Source organism: Dendrobates tinctorius, unplaced genomic scaffold (genome assembly GCF_039654945.1).
Source record: "Dendrobates tinctorius isolate UK_male_01 unplaced genomic scaffold, ASM3965494v1 ptg000055l, whole genome shotgun sequence".
Taxonomy (NCBI): domain Eukaryota; kingdom Metazoa; phylum Chordata; class Amphibia; order Anura; family Dendrobatidae; genus Dendrobates; species Dendrobates tinctorius.
The window spans coordinates 1,904,087-1,918,297 of NW_027361723.1; the positions used below are offsets into that span (position 1 = coordinate 1,904,087).

The following is a 14,211-nucleotide window of genomic DNA, read 5'->3' on the forward strand; positions in this document are numbered from 1 at the left end:
AGAAGTTAAGCAGAAGGGGTAAAGAGGCCGGGTCATTAACGCAGAATGCATAAAAGTGTCCTATCAGAGCAGGAACCAATGTTTGGGCTGGCAGTGGTAGGCGTAGCTGTCTAATAAAACCCTACTAGCAAGGGATAGGCAGGGGAACTTAATCTCTGCAGGACACAGCAGGGATAAACTCCTTCCCAGACCGGCCATGCCCCTCTAAGGCTAGATGGATACCACATGCTAGTGCAGTAGTGCTGAGAAGCGCAGGGGGAAACAAACTAGGCAGAACAACCTGCAGTGAGGAAAAACCGCATGGTGAGTAGACCGGCGCTGTGGAGACATGCAACTTGCCGTTGTGACAATTAAACGGAGATGAACAGCACAGCTTCATTCTCAGAGCCCTGGTAGCTGATGGTATACGGGGAGTGGGCAGCAGGTCTATCACTCTAGTGGAAGTGGGGGCTGGCCTGTCTCTCTACAAGAAGTGGGAGCCAGTCTGTCTGTGTACAAGAAGGGCAGGTCTGTTTCTTTAGTTGGAGTGAGGGCTGGTCTGAATGTCTACAGGAAGTGGGGCTAGGTCGGTCTCTCTACAAGAAGTGGAAGCTGGTGTCTCAAGAGGAAGTAGAGGCGGGTCTGTTAAACTATAGGCATTAGGGGCAGGTCTGTCTACAGGAAGAGGAGTTGGATCTGTCTCTTCAGAAAATGGGGCAGGTCTCTGTCTCTACAGCAATTGGGAGCGGGTCTGTCCACAGGAAGTTGAGTCGGCTCTGTATGTATACACAAAGTGGGGAAGGGTCTGTGTCTCCAAGAAGTGAGAGGCAGGTCTGTAAGTCTATAGAAAGTGGGGGCGGTTCTGTCAAAACAGGAGCTTGGAGTGGGTCTGTCTATCACGGAAAGTGGGGTCCAGTCATTATCAACAGGAAGTAGGGGCAGGTCTGTGTCTGCAGGAAGGGGGAGGTGGGCGGTATCTCTACAGCAAGTGGGGACAGGTCTGTCTTTCTCACCACAGTAAAAGTGGGTCTATCGGTCTAAAGGAAGTGGGAGCGGGTCTGTCAAACTAGAGGAAGTTATGAGGGATGTCATTCTACAGGACATTAATGAGAGTCTGTCAACAGGAAATGGGGGCAGTACTGTAACAATACAGGACGTGGGGGCCAGCCAGTCATTCTACAGCAAGAGTGGGTCTGTATCATTACAGCAAGTGATGCAGGTCTGCCGCTCTACACAAAGTGTGGGTCGGTATTTCTCTCTAAAGAAAGTGGGAGTGAATCTGTCTCTTTACAGGAAGTTAGGGTGGGTCCGTCTACAAGTAATGTGGAAAGGTCTGTTTATCTACAGTAAGTATTTGTCTCTATATAGTAAGTGGTTGTATTTGTTTCTCTGCAGTAAGTGGTGGCGAGTCTTTTCCTCTCTACAGTAAGTGGTGGCGAGTCTTTTCCTCTCTACAGTAAGTGGTGGCGGGTCTTTTCCTCTCTACAGTAAGGGGTGGCGAGTCTTTTCCTCTCTACAGTAAGTGGTGACGAGTCTTTTCCTCTCTACAGTAAGGGGTGGCGAGTCTTTTCCTCTCTACAGTAAGCGGTGGCGGGTCTTTTCCTCTCTACAGTAAGGGGTGGCGAGTCTTTTCCTCTCTACAGTAAGTGGTGGCGAGTCTTTTCCTCTCTACAGTAAGGGGTGGCGGGTCTTTTCCTCTCTACAGTAAGTGGTGGCGGGTCTTTTCCTCTCTACAGTAAGGGGTGGCGGGTCTTTTCCTCTCTACAGTAAGCGGTGGCGAGTCTTTTCCTCTCTACAGTAAGTGGTGACGAGTCTTTTCCGCTCTACAGTAAGTGGTGGCGAGTCTTTTCCTCTCTACAGTAAGTGATGGCGAGTCTTTTCCTCTCTACAGTAAGCGGTGGCGAGTCTTTTCCTCTCTACAGTAAGGGGTGGCGAGTCTTTTCCTCTCTACAGTAAGGGGTGGCGAGTCTTTTCCTCTCTACAGTAAGCGGTGGCGAGTCTTTTCCTCTCTACAGTAAGTGGTGACGAGTCTTTTCCTCTCTACAGTAAGGGGTGACGAGTCTTTTCCTCTCTACAGTAAGGGGTGGCGAGTCTTTTCCTCTCTGCAGTAAGGGGTGGCGAGTCTTTTCCTCTCTACAGTAAGTGGTGGCGAGTCTTTTCCTCTCTACAGTAAGCGGTGGCGAGTCTTTTCCTCTCTACAGTAAGGGGTGGCGAGTCTTTTCCTCTCTACAGTAAGGGGTGGCGAGTCTTTTCCTCTCTACAGTAAGGGGTGGCGAGTCTTTTCCTCTCTACAGTAAGGGGTGGCGAGTCTTTTCCTCTCTACAGTAAGCGGTGGCGGGTCTTTTCCTCTCTACAGTAAGTGGTGACGAGTCTTTTCCTCTCTACAGTAAGTGGTGACGAGTCTTTTCCTCTCTACAGTAAGGGGTGGCGAGTCTTTTCCTCTCTACAGTAAGGGGTGGCGAGTCTTTTCCTCTCTACAGTAAGTGGTGGCGAGTCTTTTCCTCTCTACAGTAAGGGGTGGCGAGTCTTTTCCTCTCTACAGTAAGGGGTGGCGGGTCTTTTCCTCTCTACAGTAAGGGGTGGCGAGTCTTTTCCTCTCTACAGTAAGCGGTGGCGGGTCTTTTCCTCTCTACAGTAAGTGGTGACGAGTCTTTTCCTCTCTACAGTAAGTGGTGACGAGTCTTTTCCTCTCTACAGTAAGGGGTGGCGAGTCTTTTCCTCTCTACAGTAAGTGGTGACGAGTCTTTTCCTCTCTACAGTAAGTGGTGGCGAGTCTTTTCCTCTCTACAGTAAGTGGTGACGAGTCTTTTCCTCTCTACAGTAAGTGGTGGCGAGTCTTTTCCTCTCTACAGTAAGTGGTGACGAGTCTTTTCCTCTCTACAGTAAGGGGTGGCGGGTCTTTTCCTCTCTACAGTAAGCGATGGCGAGTCTTTTCCTCTCTACAGTAAGGGGTGGCGAGTCTTTTCCTCTCTACAGTAAGCGGTGGCGAGTCTTTTCCTCTCTACAGTAAGCGATGGCGAGTCTTTTCCTCTCTACAGTAAGGGGTGGCGAGTCTTTTCCTCTCTACAGTAAGTGGTGACGAGTCTTTTCCTCTCTACAGTAAGGGGTGGCGAGTCTTTTCCTCTCTACAGTAAGTGGTGACGAGTCTTTTCCTCTCTACAGTAAGTGGTGACGAGTCTTTTCCTCTCTACAGTAAGTGGTGGCGAGTCTTTTCCTCTCTACAGTAAGTGGTGGCGAGTCTTTTCCTCTCTACAGTAAGGGGTGGCGAGTCTTTTCCTCTCTACAGTAAGCGGTGACGAGTCTTTTCCTCTCTACAGTAAGTGGTGGCGAGTCTTTTCCTCTCTACAGTAAGTGGTGACGAGTCTTTTCCTCTCTACAGTAAGTGGTGGCGAGTCTTTTCCTCTCTACAGTAAGTGGTGGCGGGTCTTTTCCTCTCTACAGTAAGTGGTGGCGAGTCTTTTCCTCTCTACAGTAAGTGGTGACGAGTCTTTTCCTCTCTACAGTAAGGGGTGGCGGGTCTTTTCCTCTCTACAGTAAGGGGTGGCGGGTCTTTTCCTCTCTACAGTAAGGGGTGGCGAGTCTTTTCCTCTCTACAGTAAGGGGTGGCGAGTCTTTTCCTCTCTACAGTAAGTGGTGACGAGTCTTTTCCTCTCTACAGTAAGTGGTGACGAGTCTTTTCCTCTCTACAGTAAGTGGTGGCGAGTCTTTTCCTCTCTACAGTAAGTGGTGACGAGTCTTTTCCTCTCTACAGTAAGGGGTGGCGGGTCTTTTCCTCTCTACAGTAAGGGGTGGCGAGTCTTTTCCTCTCTACAGTAAGGGGTGGCGAGTCTTTTCCTCTCTACAGTAAGGGGTGGCGAGTCTTTTCCTCTCTACAGTAAGCGGTGGCGAGTTTTTTCCTCTCTACAGTAAGGGGTGGCGAGTCTTTTCCTCTCTACAGTAAGGGGTGGCGGGTCTTTTCCTCTCTACAGTAAGGGGTGGCGAGTCTTTTCCTCTCTACAGTAAGGGGTGGCGAGTCTTTTCCTCTCTACAGTAAGTGGTGACGAGTCTTTTCCTCTCTACAGTAAGTGGTGACGAGTCTTTTCCTCTCTACAGTAAGTGGTGGCGAGTCTTTTCCTCTCTACAGTAAGTGGTGACGAGTCTTTTCCTCTCTACAGTAAGGGGTGGCGGGTCTTTTCCTCTCTACAGTAAGGGGTGGCGAGTCTTTTCCTCTCTACAGTAAGGGGTGGCGAGTCTTTTCCTCTCTACAGTAAGGGGTGGCGAGTCTTTTCCTCTCTACAGTAAGCGGTGGCGAGTCTTTTCCTCTCTACAGTAAGGGGTGGCGAGTCTTTTCCTCTCTACAGTAAGGGGTGGCGGGTCTTTTCCTCTCTGCAGTAAGGGGTGGCGAGTCTTTTCCTCTCTACAGTAAGCGGTGGCGAGTCTTTTCCTCTCTACAGTAAGCGGTGGCGAGTCTTTTCCTCTCTACAGTAAGGGGTGGCGGGTCTTTTCCTCTCTGCAGTAAGGGGTGGCGAGTCTTTTCCTCTCTACAGTAAGCGGTGGCGAGTCTTTTCCTCTCTACAGTAAGGGGTGGCGGGTCTTTTCCTCTCTGCAGTAAGGGGTGGCGAGTCTTTTCCTCTCTACAGTAAGGGGTGGCGGGTCTTTTCCTCTCTACAGTAAGTGGTGGCGAGTCTTTTCCTCTCTACAGTAAGGGGTGGCGGGTCTTTTCCTCTCTACAGTAAGCGGTGGCGAGTCTTTTCCTCTCTACAGTAAGTGGTGGCGAGTCTTTTCCTCTCTACAGTAAGGGGTGGCGAGTCTTTTCCTCTCTACAGTAAGGGGTGGCGGGTCTTTTCCTCTCTGCAGTAAGTGGTGACGAGTCTTTTCCTCTCTACAGTAAGTGGTGGCGAGTCTTTTCCTCTCTACAGTAAGGGGTGGCGAGTCTTTTCCTCTCTACAGTAAGGGGTGGCGGGTCTTTTCCTCTCTACAGTAAGTGGTGGCGAGTCTTTTCCTCTCTACAGTAAGGGGTGGCGGGTCTTTTCCTCTCTACAGTAAGGGGTGGCAAGTCTTTTCCTCTCTACTGTAAGTGGTGGCGAGTCTTTTCCTCTCTACAGTAAGGGGTGGCGAGTCTTTTCCTCTCTGCAGTAAGGGGTGGCGAGTCTTTTCCTCTCTACAGTAAGCGGTGACGAGTCTTTTCCTCTCTACAGTAAGCGGTGGCGGGTCTTTTCCTCTCTACAGTAAGCGGTGGCGAGTCTTTTCCTCTCTACAGTAAGCGGTGGCGAGTCTTTTCCTCTCTACAGTAAGGGGTGGCGAGTCTTTTCCTCTCTGCAGTAAGGGGTGGCGAGTCTTTTCCTCTCTACAGTAAGCGGTGACGAGTCTTTTCCTCTCTACAGTAAGCGGTGGCGGGTCTTTTCCTCTCTACAGTAAGCGGTGGCGAGTCTTTTCCTCTCTGCAGTAAGGGGTGGCGAGTCTTTTCCTCTCTACAGTAAGCGGTGACGAGTCTTTTCCTCTCTACAGTAAGCGGTGACGAGTCTTTTCCTCTCTACAGTAAGCGGTGGCGGGTCTTTTCCTCTCTACAGTAAGCGGTGGCGAGTCTTTTCCTCTCTACAGTAAGCGGTGGCGAGTCTTTTCCTCTCTACAGTAAGTGGTGGCGAGTCTTTTCCTCTCTACAGTAAGTGGTGGCGAGTCTTTTCCGCTCTACAGTAAGTGGTGGCGAGTCTTTTCCTCTCTACAGTAAGGGGTGGCGAGTCTTTTCCTCTCTACAGTAAGGGGTGGCGAGTCTTTTCCTCTCTACAGTAAGCGGTGGCGAGTCTTTTCCTCTCTACAGTAAGGGGTGGCGGGTCTTTTCCTCTCTGCAGTAAGGGGTGGCGAGTCTTTTCCTCTCTACAGTAAGGGGTGGCGAGTCTTTTCCTCTCTACAGTAAGGGGTGGCGGGTCTTTTCCTCTCTACAGTAAGGGGTGGCGGGTCTTTTCCTCTCTACAGTAAGGGGTGGCGAGTCTTTTCCTCTCTACAGTAAGCGGTGGCGAGTCTTTTCCTCTCTACAGTAAGCGGTGGCGAGTCTTTTCCTCTCTACAGTAAGGGATGGCGGGTCTTTTCCTCTCTGCAGTAAGGGGTGGCGGGTCTTTTCCTCTCTACAGTAAGGGGTGGCGAGTCTTTTCCTCTCTACAGTAAGCGGTGGCGAGTCTTTTCCTCTCTACAGTAAGGGGTGGCGGGTCTTTTCCTCTCTGCAGTAAGGGGTGGCGGGTCTTTTCCTCTCTACAGTAAGGGGTGGCGAGTCTTTTCCTCTCTACAGTAAGCGGTGGCGAGTCTTTTCCTCTCTACAGTAAGCGGTGGCGGGTCTTTTCCTCTCTACAGTAAGCGGTGGCGAGTCTTTTCCTCTCTACAGTAAGGGGTGGCGAGTCTTTTCCTCTCTACAGTAAGCGGTGGCGGGTCTTTTCCTCTCTACAGTAAGCGGTGGCGAGTCTTTTCCTCTCTACAGTAAGGGGTGGCGAGTCTTTTCCTCTCTACAGTAAGGGGTGGCGAGTCTTTTCCTCTCTACAGTAAGCGGTGGCGAGTCTTTTCCTCTCTACAGTAAGTGGTGGCGAGTCTTTTCCTCTCTACAGTAAGGGGTGGCGAGTCTTTTCCTCTCTACAGTAAGGGGTGGCGAGTCTTTTCCTCTCTACAGTAAGGGGTGGCGAGTCTTTTCCTCTCTACAGTAAGCGGTGGCGGGTCTTTTCCTCTCTACAGTAAGTGATGGCGAGTCTTTTCCTCTCTACAGTAAGGGGTGGCGAGTCTTTTCCTCTCTACAGTAAGTGGTGGCGAGTCTTTTCCTCTCTACAGTAAGGGGTGACGAGTCTTTTCCTCTCTACAGTAAGTGGTGACGAGTCTTTTCCTCTCTACAGTAAGTGGTGGCGGGTCTTTTCCTCTCTACAGTAAGGGGTGGCGAGTCTTTTCCTCTCTACAGTAAGCGGTGGCGGGTCTTTTCCTCTCTACAGTAAGGGGTGGCGAGTCTTTTCCTCTCTACAGTAAGGGGTGGCGAGTCTTTTCCTCTCTACAGTAAGGGGTGGCGGGTCTTTTCCTCTCTACAGTAAGTGGTGGCGAGTCTTTTCCTCTCTACAGTAAGTGGTGGCGAGTCTTTTCCTCTCTACAGTAAGTGGTGGCGAGTCTTTTCCTCTCTACAGTAAGTGGTGGCGAGTCTTTTCCTCTCTACAGTAAGTGGTGGCGAGTCTTTTCCTCTCTACAGTAAGGGGTGGCGAGTCTTTTCCTCTCTACAGTAAGGGGTGGCGGGTCTTTTCCTCTCTACAGTAAGTGGTGGCGAGTCTTTTCCTCTCTACAGTAAGGGGTGGCGGGTCTTTTCCTCTCTACAGTAAGTGGTGGCGAGTCTTTTCCTCTCTACAGTAAGTGGTGGCGGGTGTTTCTCTGCTCTTTCCCGCTCTTCTGTTACACATCATACTGTCATAATAAAGGCGAATTTTCAGTGATGAAGGGCATGTAAGTAGCGAGGGCAGGCATAATTCATGCTGAGAAGTGAGAGCAAGGACGTGCCAGCTCCTATAGTGCTGACAGATATTAATATAATAAAGAGGTATGTGCACCAAAAGCAATTTGACTTGTGACTTTGTATAGTTCGCGTGTACAAGGGCAGCTACACTTTCATCACTATGTAAGATTTGCCCTGGCAGGGGGGAGTTGTGGCCACACACCGTCATCCCTGACAATCACAGATGGTTTGTTTCTAGTTACAAAGCAGTTGTCCTCCCCTAACATGACCATGAATATGCAGGTTCTGTGCGTAATCTGCCCCGACCTTTAGATCCGGTAGCTGATGCAGTAGTTTTCGTGGTGATAATTCTGGGTGTCACCGAGGCCCATTCATCAATGGTGCTGTAAGGAAGTCCTTCTACATAGCGGCATGCGGAGACCACTGAACGCTACACGTGGAGCGAACGTCACGGCTTATTGTGCTGCAGAATGATAGTCTCCGCACATGGTGGACATCCCTTGCACTATTCTTCAGCACCATGTTTCGCCATTCTCTTGCTCATGAAGCTTCGCTGATCACACAGCAGGACACGCGAGACTCCAGCCCCTCGTACACAGACACACGTGTCTCCCTGACAGCTGCCGGGGGGATAGAGGAGAGAGACCTGTGTGACAGGACAGTATATTCCCGAGGCCCTACCCAAGTGATCCTGCTCCGGAATCAGCAGTCAGGCCCGCAGATTCAGAAGGGGGTCAGTGAGATTTGGCTATGATGCTTTCTGGACCCCATATGTCCACTGTGTACCCCACAACATACTGACATCCTGCCCTCCTCCTCCACCAATGTGAACGGAGAACCAAATGTATAAAGAGGCCAACATGCAGGGGGCGATGTGGCTGTATTGGGGCAGTGGGGAGCACATTTAGGGGCACTAAAGCTGTATTGGGGCAGTGGGGGGCACTGAGGCTGTATTGAGGCAGTGGGAGGCACATGTGGGGGCGCCGTGGCTGGCACCATGTAGGGGGGCGCCGTGGCTGGCACCATGTAGGGGGCGCCGTGGCTGGCACCATGTAGGGGGGCGCCGTGGCTGGCACCATGTAGGGGGGCGCCGTGGCTGGCACCATAAAGAGGGTGGGTGCAGTGGCTGGCATCATGTAGGGGGCGCCGTGGCTGGCATCATGTAGGGGGCGCCATGGCTGGCATCACGTAGGGGGCGCCGTGACTGGCACACGTAGGGGGCGCCGTGACTGGCACACGTAGGGGGCGCCGTGACTGGCACACGTAGGGGGCGCCGTGACTGGCACACGTAGGGGGCGCCGTGACTGGCACACGTAGGGGAGCCGTGGCTGGCACATGTAGGGGGCGCCGTGACTGGCACACGTAGGGGGCGCCGTGACTGGCACACGTAGGGGAGCCGTGGCTGGCACATGTAGGGGGCGCCGTGGCTGGCACATGTAGGGGGCGCCGTGGCTGGCACATGTAGGGGGCGCCGTGGCTGGCACATGTAGGGGGGGGCGCCGTGGCTGGCATCATGTGGGGGGGGGGCGCCGTGGCTGGCATCATGTAGGGGGGGCGCCGTGGCTGGCATCATGTAGGGGGGGGGCGCCGTGGCTGGCATCATGTAGGGGGGGGGGCGCCGTGGCTGGCACCATGTAGGGGGCGCCGTGGCTGGCACCATGAAGAGGGTGGGTGCAGTGGCTGGCATCATGTAGGGGGCGTTGTGGCTGGCACACGTAGGGGGCGCCGTGACTGGCACACGTAGGGGAACCGTGGCTGGCACACGTAGGGGGCACCGTGGCTGGCACATGTAGGGGGCGCCGTGGCAGGCATCATGTAGGGGGGCGCCGTGGCAGGCATCATGTAGGGGGGGCGCCGTGGCTGGCATCATGTAGGGGGGGGCGCCGTGGCTGGCATGTAGGGGGGTGCCGTGGCTGGCATCATGTAGGGGGGCGCCATGGCTGGCATCATGTGGCTGGCATCATGTAGGGGGGCGCCATGGCTGGCATCATGTAGGGGGGCGCCATGGCTGGCATCATGTAGGGGGGCGCCATGGCTGGCATCATGTAGGGGGGCGCCATGGCTGGCATCATGCAGGGGGGCGCCATGGCTGGCATCATGTAGGGGGGCGCCATGGCTGGCATCATGTAGGGGGGCGCCATGGCTGGCATCATGTAGGGGGGCGCCATGGCTGGCATCATGTAGGGGGGCGCCATGGCTGGCATCATGTAGGGGGGCGCCGTGGCTGTATTGGTCAGGGCAGCTCATTATTAACACACTCCGGTAATGAGGGCACGTGCTCGTTTGGCTTTCTCATTGTCTTACGTTCCCATCAATCGGCTGACCACTCACCTTTCTCTATATCACATCACTGGGGGTCTTAGCCCGGACCCTCCTTTCTTGCTTACTTCACCTATCCCACATTAGTGTAAATCCCCGTTGAGCCCTAGGTGGAGTCCGGACGGTGCAGCCAGCAAGACGCCGACTGGCTGCATTTCCACTGCCCCATCCTCTGACACCACTACCACTCCTCGAATCTGTTGGGGGCAATTGTGCAAATCTAATGGGTCACAAAACTTAAAGCAAAATTTACCAGTGATTGGGAAAAGGGCGGGCGCACTGACTGTGCAGGTCCGGAGCCCATGGGGGTCCTGTCTCTATCCCCCCCCCCCCCCCCCCAGCTTGACATGCATAGAAATGGCCACGACAAGAGAGGCATTTGCCCAGGTTTGCCAGGTCCTGACGCCGGCTCTTGCTACATGCAAACATTCTTAACTTCCACACCAGTGTTGCAAGTTGCAAGAAATGTCCCAAACTTCACAGTGGAGTCCAGGCCTGAAGAGAGAGGACGCTGTTCACATGCGGAGGATGGGCGCAGATTGCACATGACCGCAGCTACGTACCTGTGCTCCGGAGGCCGCTGTGCTCAGGGAACACGATCATCCGCACATGACGTCCACGTGTGGTGACAATATACGTTTCTGCAGCAGTGTTAGGCGGTGTGATTATATGGACAGACGGGCGGTGAGGATAAGGAGGACAGCGGTACAGGATGGGTTAGATGTGGATTAGTAGAAAACAGTCACTGACCAGAAGACACTACAATATCTCCTTTGTCCCCGGGTGTGGACTCCATATTTACAAGACCCCTCATCTAGAGTGCTCTGAGCATCAGCGTGAGCAACTTCTAATTGCCCGTACTAAAGGGGTCTCCTACTGGCCCTAAACACTAAGGGGGTTGTCTGGTATTAAAGAACCAAAGTAGAAGTAATGCCTGTGCAAACCTTATGTTACAGCTCATGATTGGCTGCAGCAATCGGGCGCTGCAGCCAATCATGAGCTTCAGCGGTGCTGTAATATCGGGACGGCACAAACCACGGGAGCGGCCTGGACCCACGGAGGTGACAGCAGTGAGCAAGTCTCCCACAAATAAGAATTTTTTCTTTCCTAGCACCAGACCAGAAGCTTGTGCCGGGCGATCCAGATGGCTTTCCCTGCGGCATGGTGTAGAAATGCCAGAACGGACACCATGCTTTCCCACCGCAGCGGTTTTGTCACCAGTTGCAGGTGCGGTCAGGCTGGTGGTCTCTCTACGCCACATATATTCATGCTCTCATCTGAAACAGTGCACATTGTGCACAAAATGGTAATTGAGAGGATGAACCTAACTAATATTCGTGACCCCGCCAGACTGGAGCAGCGGATGTACGAAACGGGGCGGTGAGGAGCGCTCTGCCCCATCGGGGGGATACTTCATGGCGTCTGGTCATGTAGATTGCATTAAGGACAGGTCTCTAGTTCAGGGTGATACAGAAGAGACACATAAAGCTGGAGGGGTTAATCTAGAGGGTGCAGCCACTACAGACAGCTCTCCGCCCTACCATCGCACTCCTCCAGGGAAGACTTGGGTTTCTTTCTCACTTTGGCTTTCTTCCTTCTCTCCAGAAGTTCTCTTATGTGATGATTCACTGGGGAACAAACAGAATGATGAACACAACGGCACAAAGGTGGAGACAAACATGGCAGAGACAGGAGACCCCGAGCAAAGCCCCCATATTAACGCACCGCCGACTCCGTGCACATCACATGGAGATGGAAGCGGGAACTGTGAGCGATCCCGCCGAGAGGTGGTGCATCCACCCCAGAGGTTTGACACAGGGGACACTACATCACCCACCACACTAGAGATGTCAGGTGTGAACCTGAGAGCTAACAGGAATCCAGCAAAGTCGTGAAAACTGCTCACAAGTGCTGCAATCTGTACCGATCTGATGTGGCGCATTGTGGGAAATGTCGTCTTTAGACCAAGCGCTGCTGCTAAAGACTAAGCTGTGAGGAGGGCAATGGCGGCCACATTGTGGCGTAACAGCAGAAATAAAAGATTTGTACCAAGTTAGTAAATTTACCCCCATCCAGCAGTGATGACGCACTCATTGCTGGGGTTCCTAACTCTGGGGATCTACAAGATCCCAGGAGGGGGTCTTTGCAGAGATCAAGCAAGTGCACCTGCACTCCATGCGAGAGACCACCACTGCAGAGCCATGTCCTCGGGATCATTCGGGGTACCGGCGGTCGGGTGACCTCATCAATCCTACAGATAAAGGATAACTTGTCTAGGTCCAACAATGACCTAGTGAGCATTCAGAAGAACGCTTACTCCCGATCATCAGGGCACGGATAGATGGCAGCGATGGGGCAATATACAAAGCGCTCCATCATCAACTGATCGCACATTTCCCGCAGCCCTTGTCAGCAACTCATCTTCCTCTGTAATTGGGGAAGGCCGAAGCCAAGTATTCACCATCATGCATCCACATACAGTCTGCACTGGCCCCGATATAACAGGACATTTAATAGAGCACTGATCACGTAAAATTATGCCATTATGACCGTGGGACCAGAGGCAACGGAAGGACTAGAGGAAACGGGAGGGCAAGTGGCAAGAGAAGGACAGAGGCAACAGAAAGACCAGAGACAGAAAAAGAACCAGAAGTAAAAAAAAAAAAAAAAAAAAAAAAAATGGACTGGAGGCAACCCAGGAACCAGATGCAACAGAAGGATCGGAAGCAACAGAAGGACCAGAGGCTAAAAAAACGACAAGAGGCAAAAAAAAGACTGTAGGTAAAAAAGAAAAAGGACCAGAGGTAAAAAAGAAAAAAAAGAAAAAAGGACTAAAGGCAGAAAAGGGACAGGAGGCAACGGAAGGACCGGAGACAAAAAAAAGAACCATTTAAAAAGTTTGGCCTAAATAAGGGCACTTCCCAATAAGCATATAGCCATAAAAATCACATAGCTTTATTGAAATACATACCAAAAAAGACATAGACAATCATTAAAAAGAGATAGATATCCAATAAGATACCAAAAAGTGCATATGCATAGCAACCATGTATTATTATGCATAACGCTACACCAAGGGGTACATTCATGAATGTCCAAGAAGATATACCCCATGAGGCAACTTTTGCTTACATTTTGGACTATGGGGCTTATTACACTTTTATATTTATGCTTGTTTGATGGGTACTTAGCCGCATATTAGGCATTTAACCCTAACATTTATATAGCTTGCAGAGTAATTTCACTTCCATGACGTATATATCCGCGGTATGCAGTATACATATCATGTATGTCACATTTTCATTGGTATCTTATATTTTTGAATATTGATGGTACTATACCATTACTTCTTGAGTATATCTTCTTGGACATTCATGAATGTACCACTTGGTGTAGCGTTATGCACAATAATACATGGTTGCTATGCATATGCACTTTTTGGTATCTTATTGGATATCTCTCTCTTTTTAATGATTGTCTATGTCTTTTTTGGTATGTATTTCAATAAAGCTATGTGATTTTTATGGCTATATGCTCCCTTGTTCTGTTTGGTTTATAAAAAAAAAAAGAACCAGAAGGAACGGAGGTAAAAAAAAAATAAAAAAAAATAAAATAAAAAGCAAAGAAAGGGCCAGAGGCAACGGAAGGGCCAGAGGCAACGGAAGGGCCAGAGGCAACGGAAGGACCAGAGGCAACGGAAGGACCAGAGGCAACGGAAGGACCAGAGGCAACGGAAGGACCAGAGGCAACGGAAGGACCAGAGGCAACTGAAGGACCAGAGGCAACTGAAGGACCAGAGGCAACTGAAGGACCAGAGGCAAGAGAAGGACCAGAGGCAAGTGAAGGACCAGAGGCAAGTGAAGGACCAGAGGCAAGTGAAGGACCAGAGGCAAGTGAAGGACCAGAGGCAAGTGAAGGACCAGAGGCAAGTGAAGGACCAGAGACAACTGAAGGACCAGAGACAACTGAAGGACCAGAGACAACTGAAGGACCAGAGACAACTGAGGGTATGTGCACACGCTGCGGATCCGCAGCGGTTTTGGCTGTGGGGGTCCGCAGCGGATTTTGCTGCCTTGTACAGTACTTTTATTTCCTATGTAAAAAAAAAACGCTGTGCACATGCTGCAGATTTTTCCACGTGGCTTTGCTGAGGTTTACAATCTGCAGCATGTCAATTCTTTTGTGCAGAACCGCTGCGGTTTCACACCTCATCCATTATGAGGTGTGAAACCGCAGGGCAAAACCGCAGGCAAATCCGCAGATCAAAAAAACTCTGTGTGCACATACCCTGAAGGACCGGAGGCAACAGAAGGACCGGAGGCAACAGAAGGACCGGAGGCAACAGAAGGACCGGAGGCAACAGAAGGACCGGAGGCAACAGAAGGACCGGAGGCAACAGAAGGACCGGAGGCAACAGAAGGACCGGAGGCAACAGAAGGACCGGAGGCAACAGAAGGACCGGA

At 51.7% G+C, this 14,211-nt stretch overlaps 1 protein-coding gene across 2 annotated transcripts in view; it reads right to left on the reverse strand.

The window, feature by feature from the left end:
• The window catches only part of ARHGAP39 (Rho GTPase activating protein 39), a 232,103-nt gene that overhangs the window by 54,395 nt on the left and 163,497 nt on the right, over positions 1 to 14,211 (reverse strand). Inside the window, exon 5 of one of the 2 annotated variants that reach the window (XM_073577261.1) lies at positions 11,290 to 11,376. The exons of the other annotated variant lie outside the window; for it this stretch is intronic. Coding sequence (XP_073433362.1) covers positions 11,290 to 11,376 — 87 coding nt within the window. The remainder of the gene's footprint in view (positions 1 to 11,289; positions 11,377 to 14,211) is intronic. 2 annotated transcript variants of the gene reach the window in all.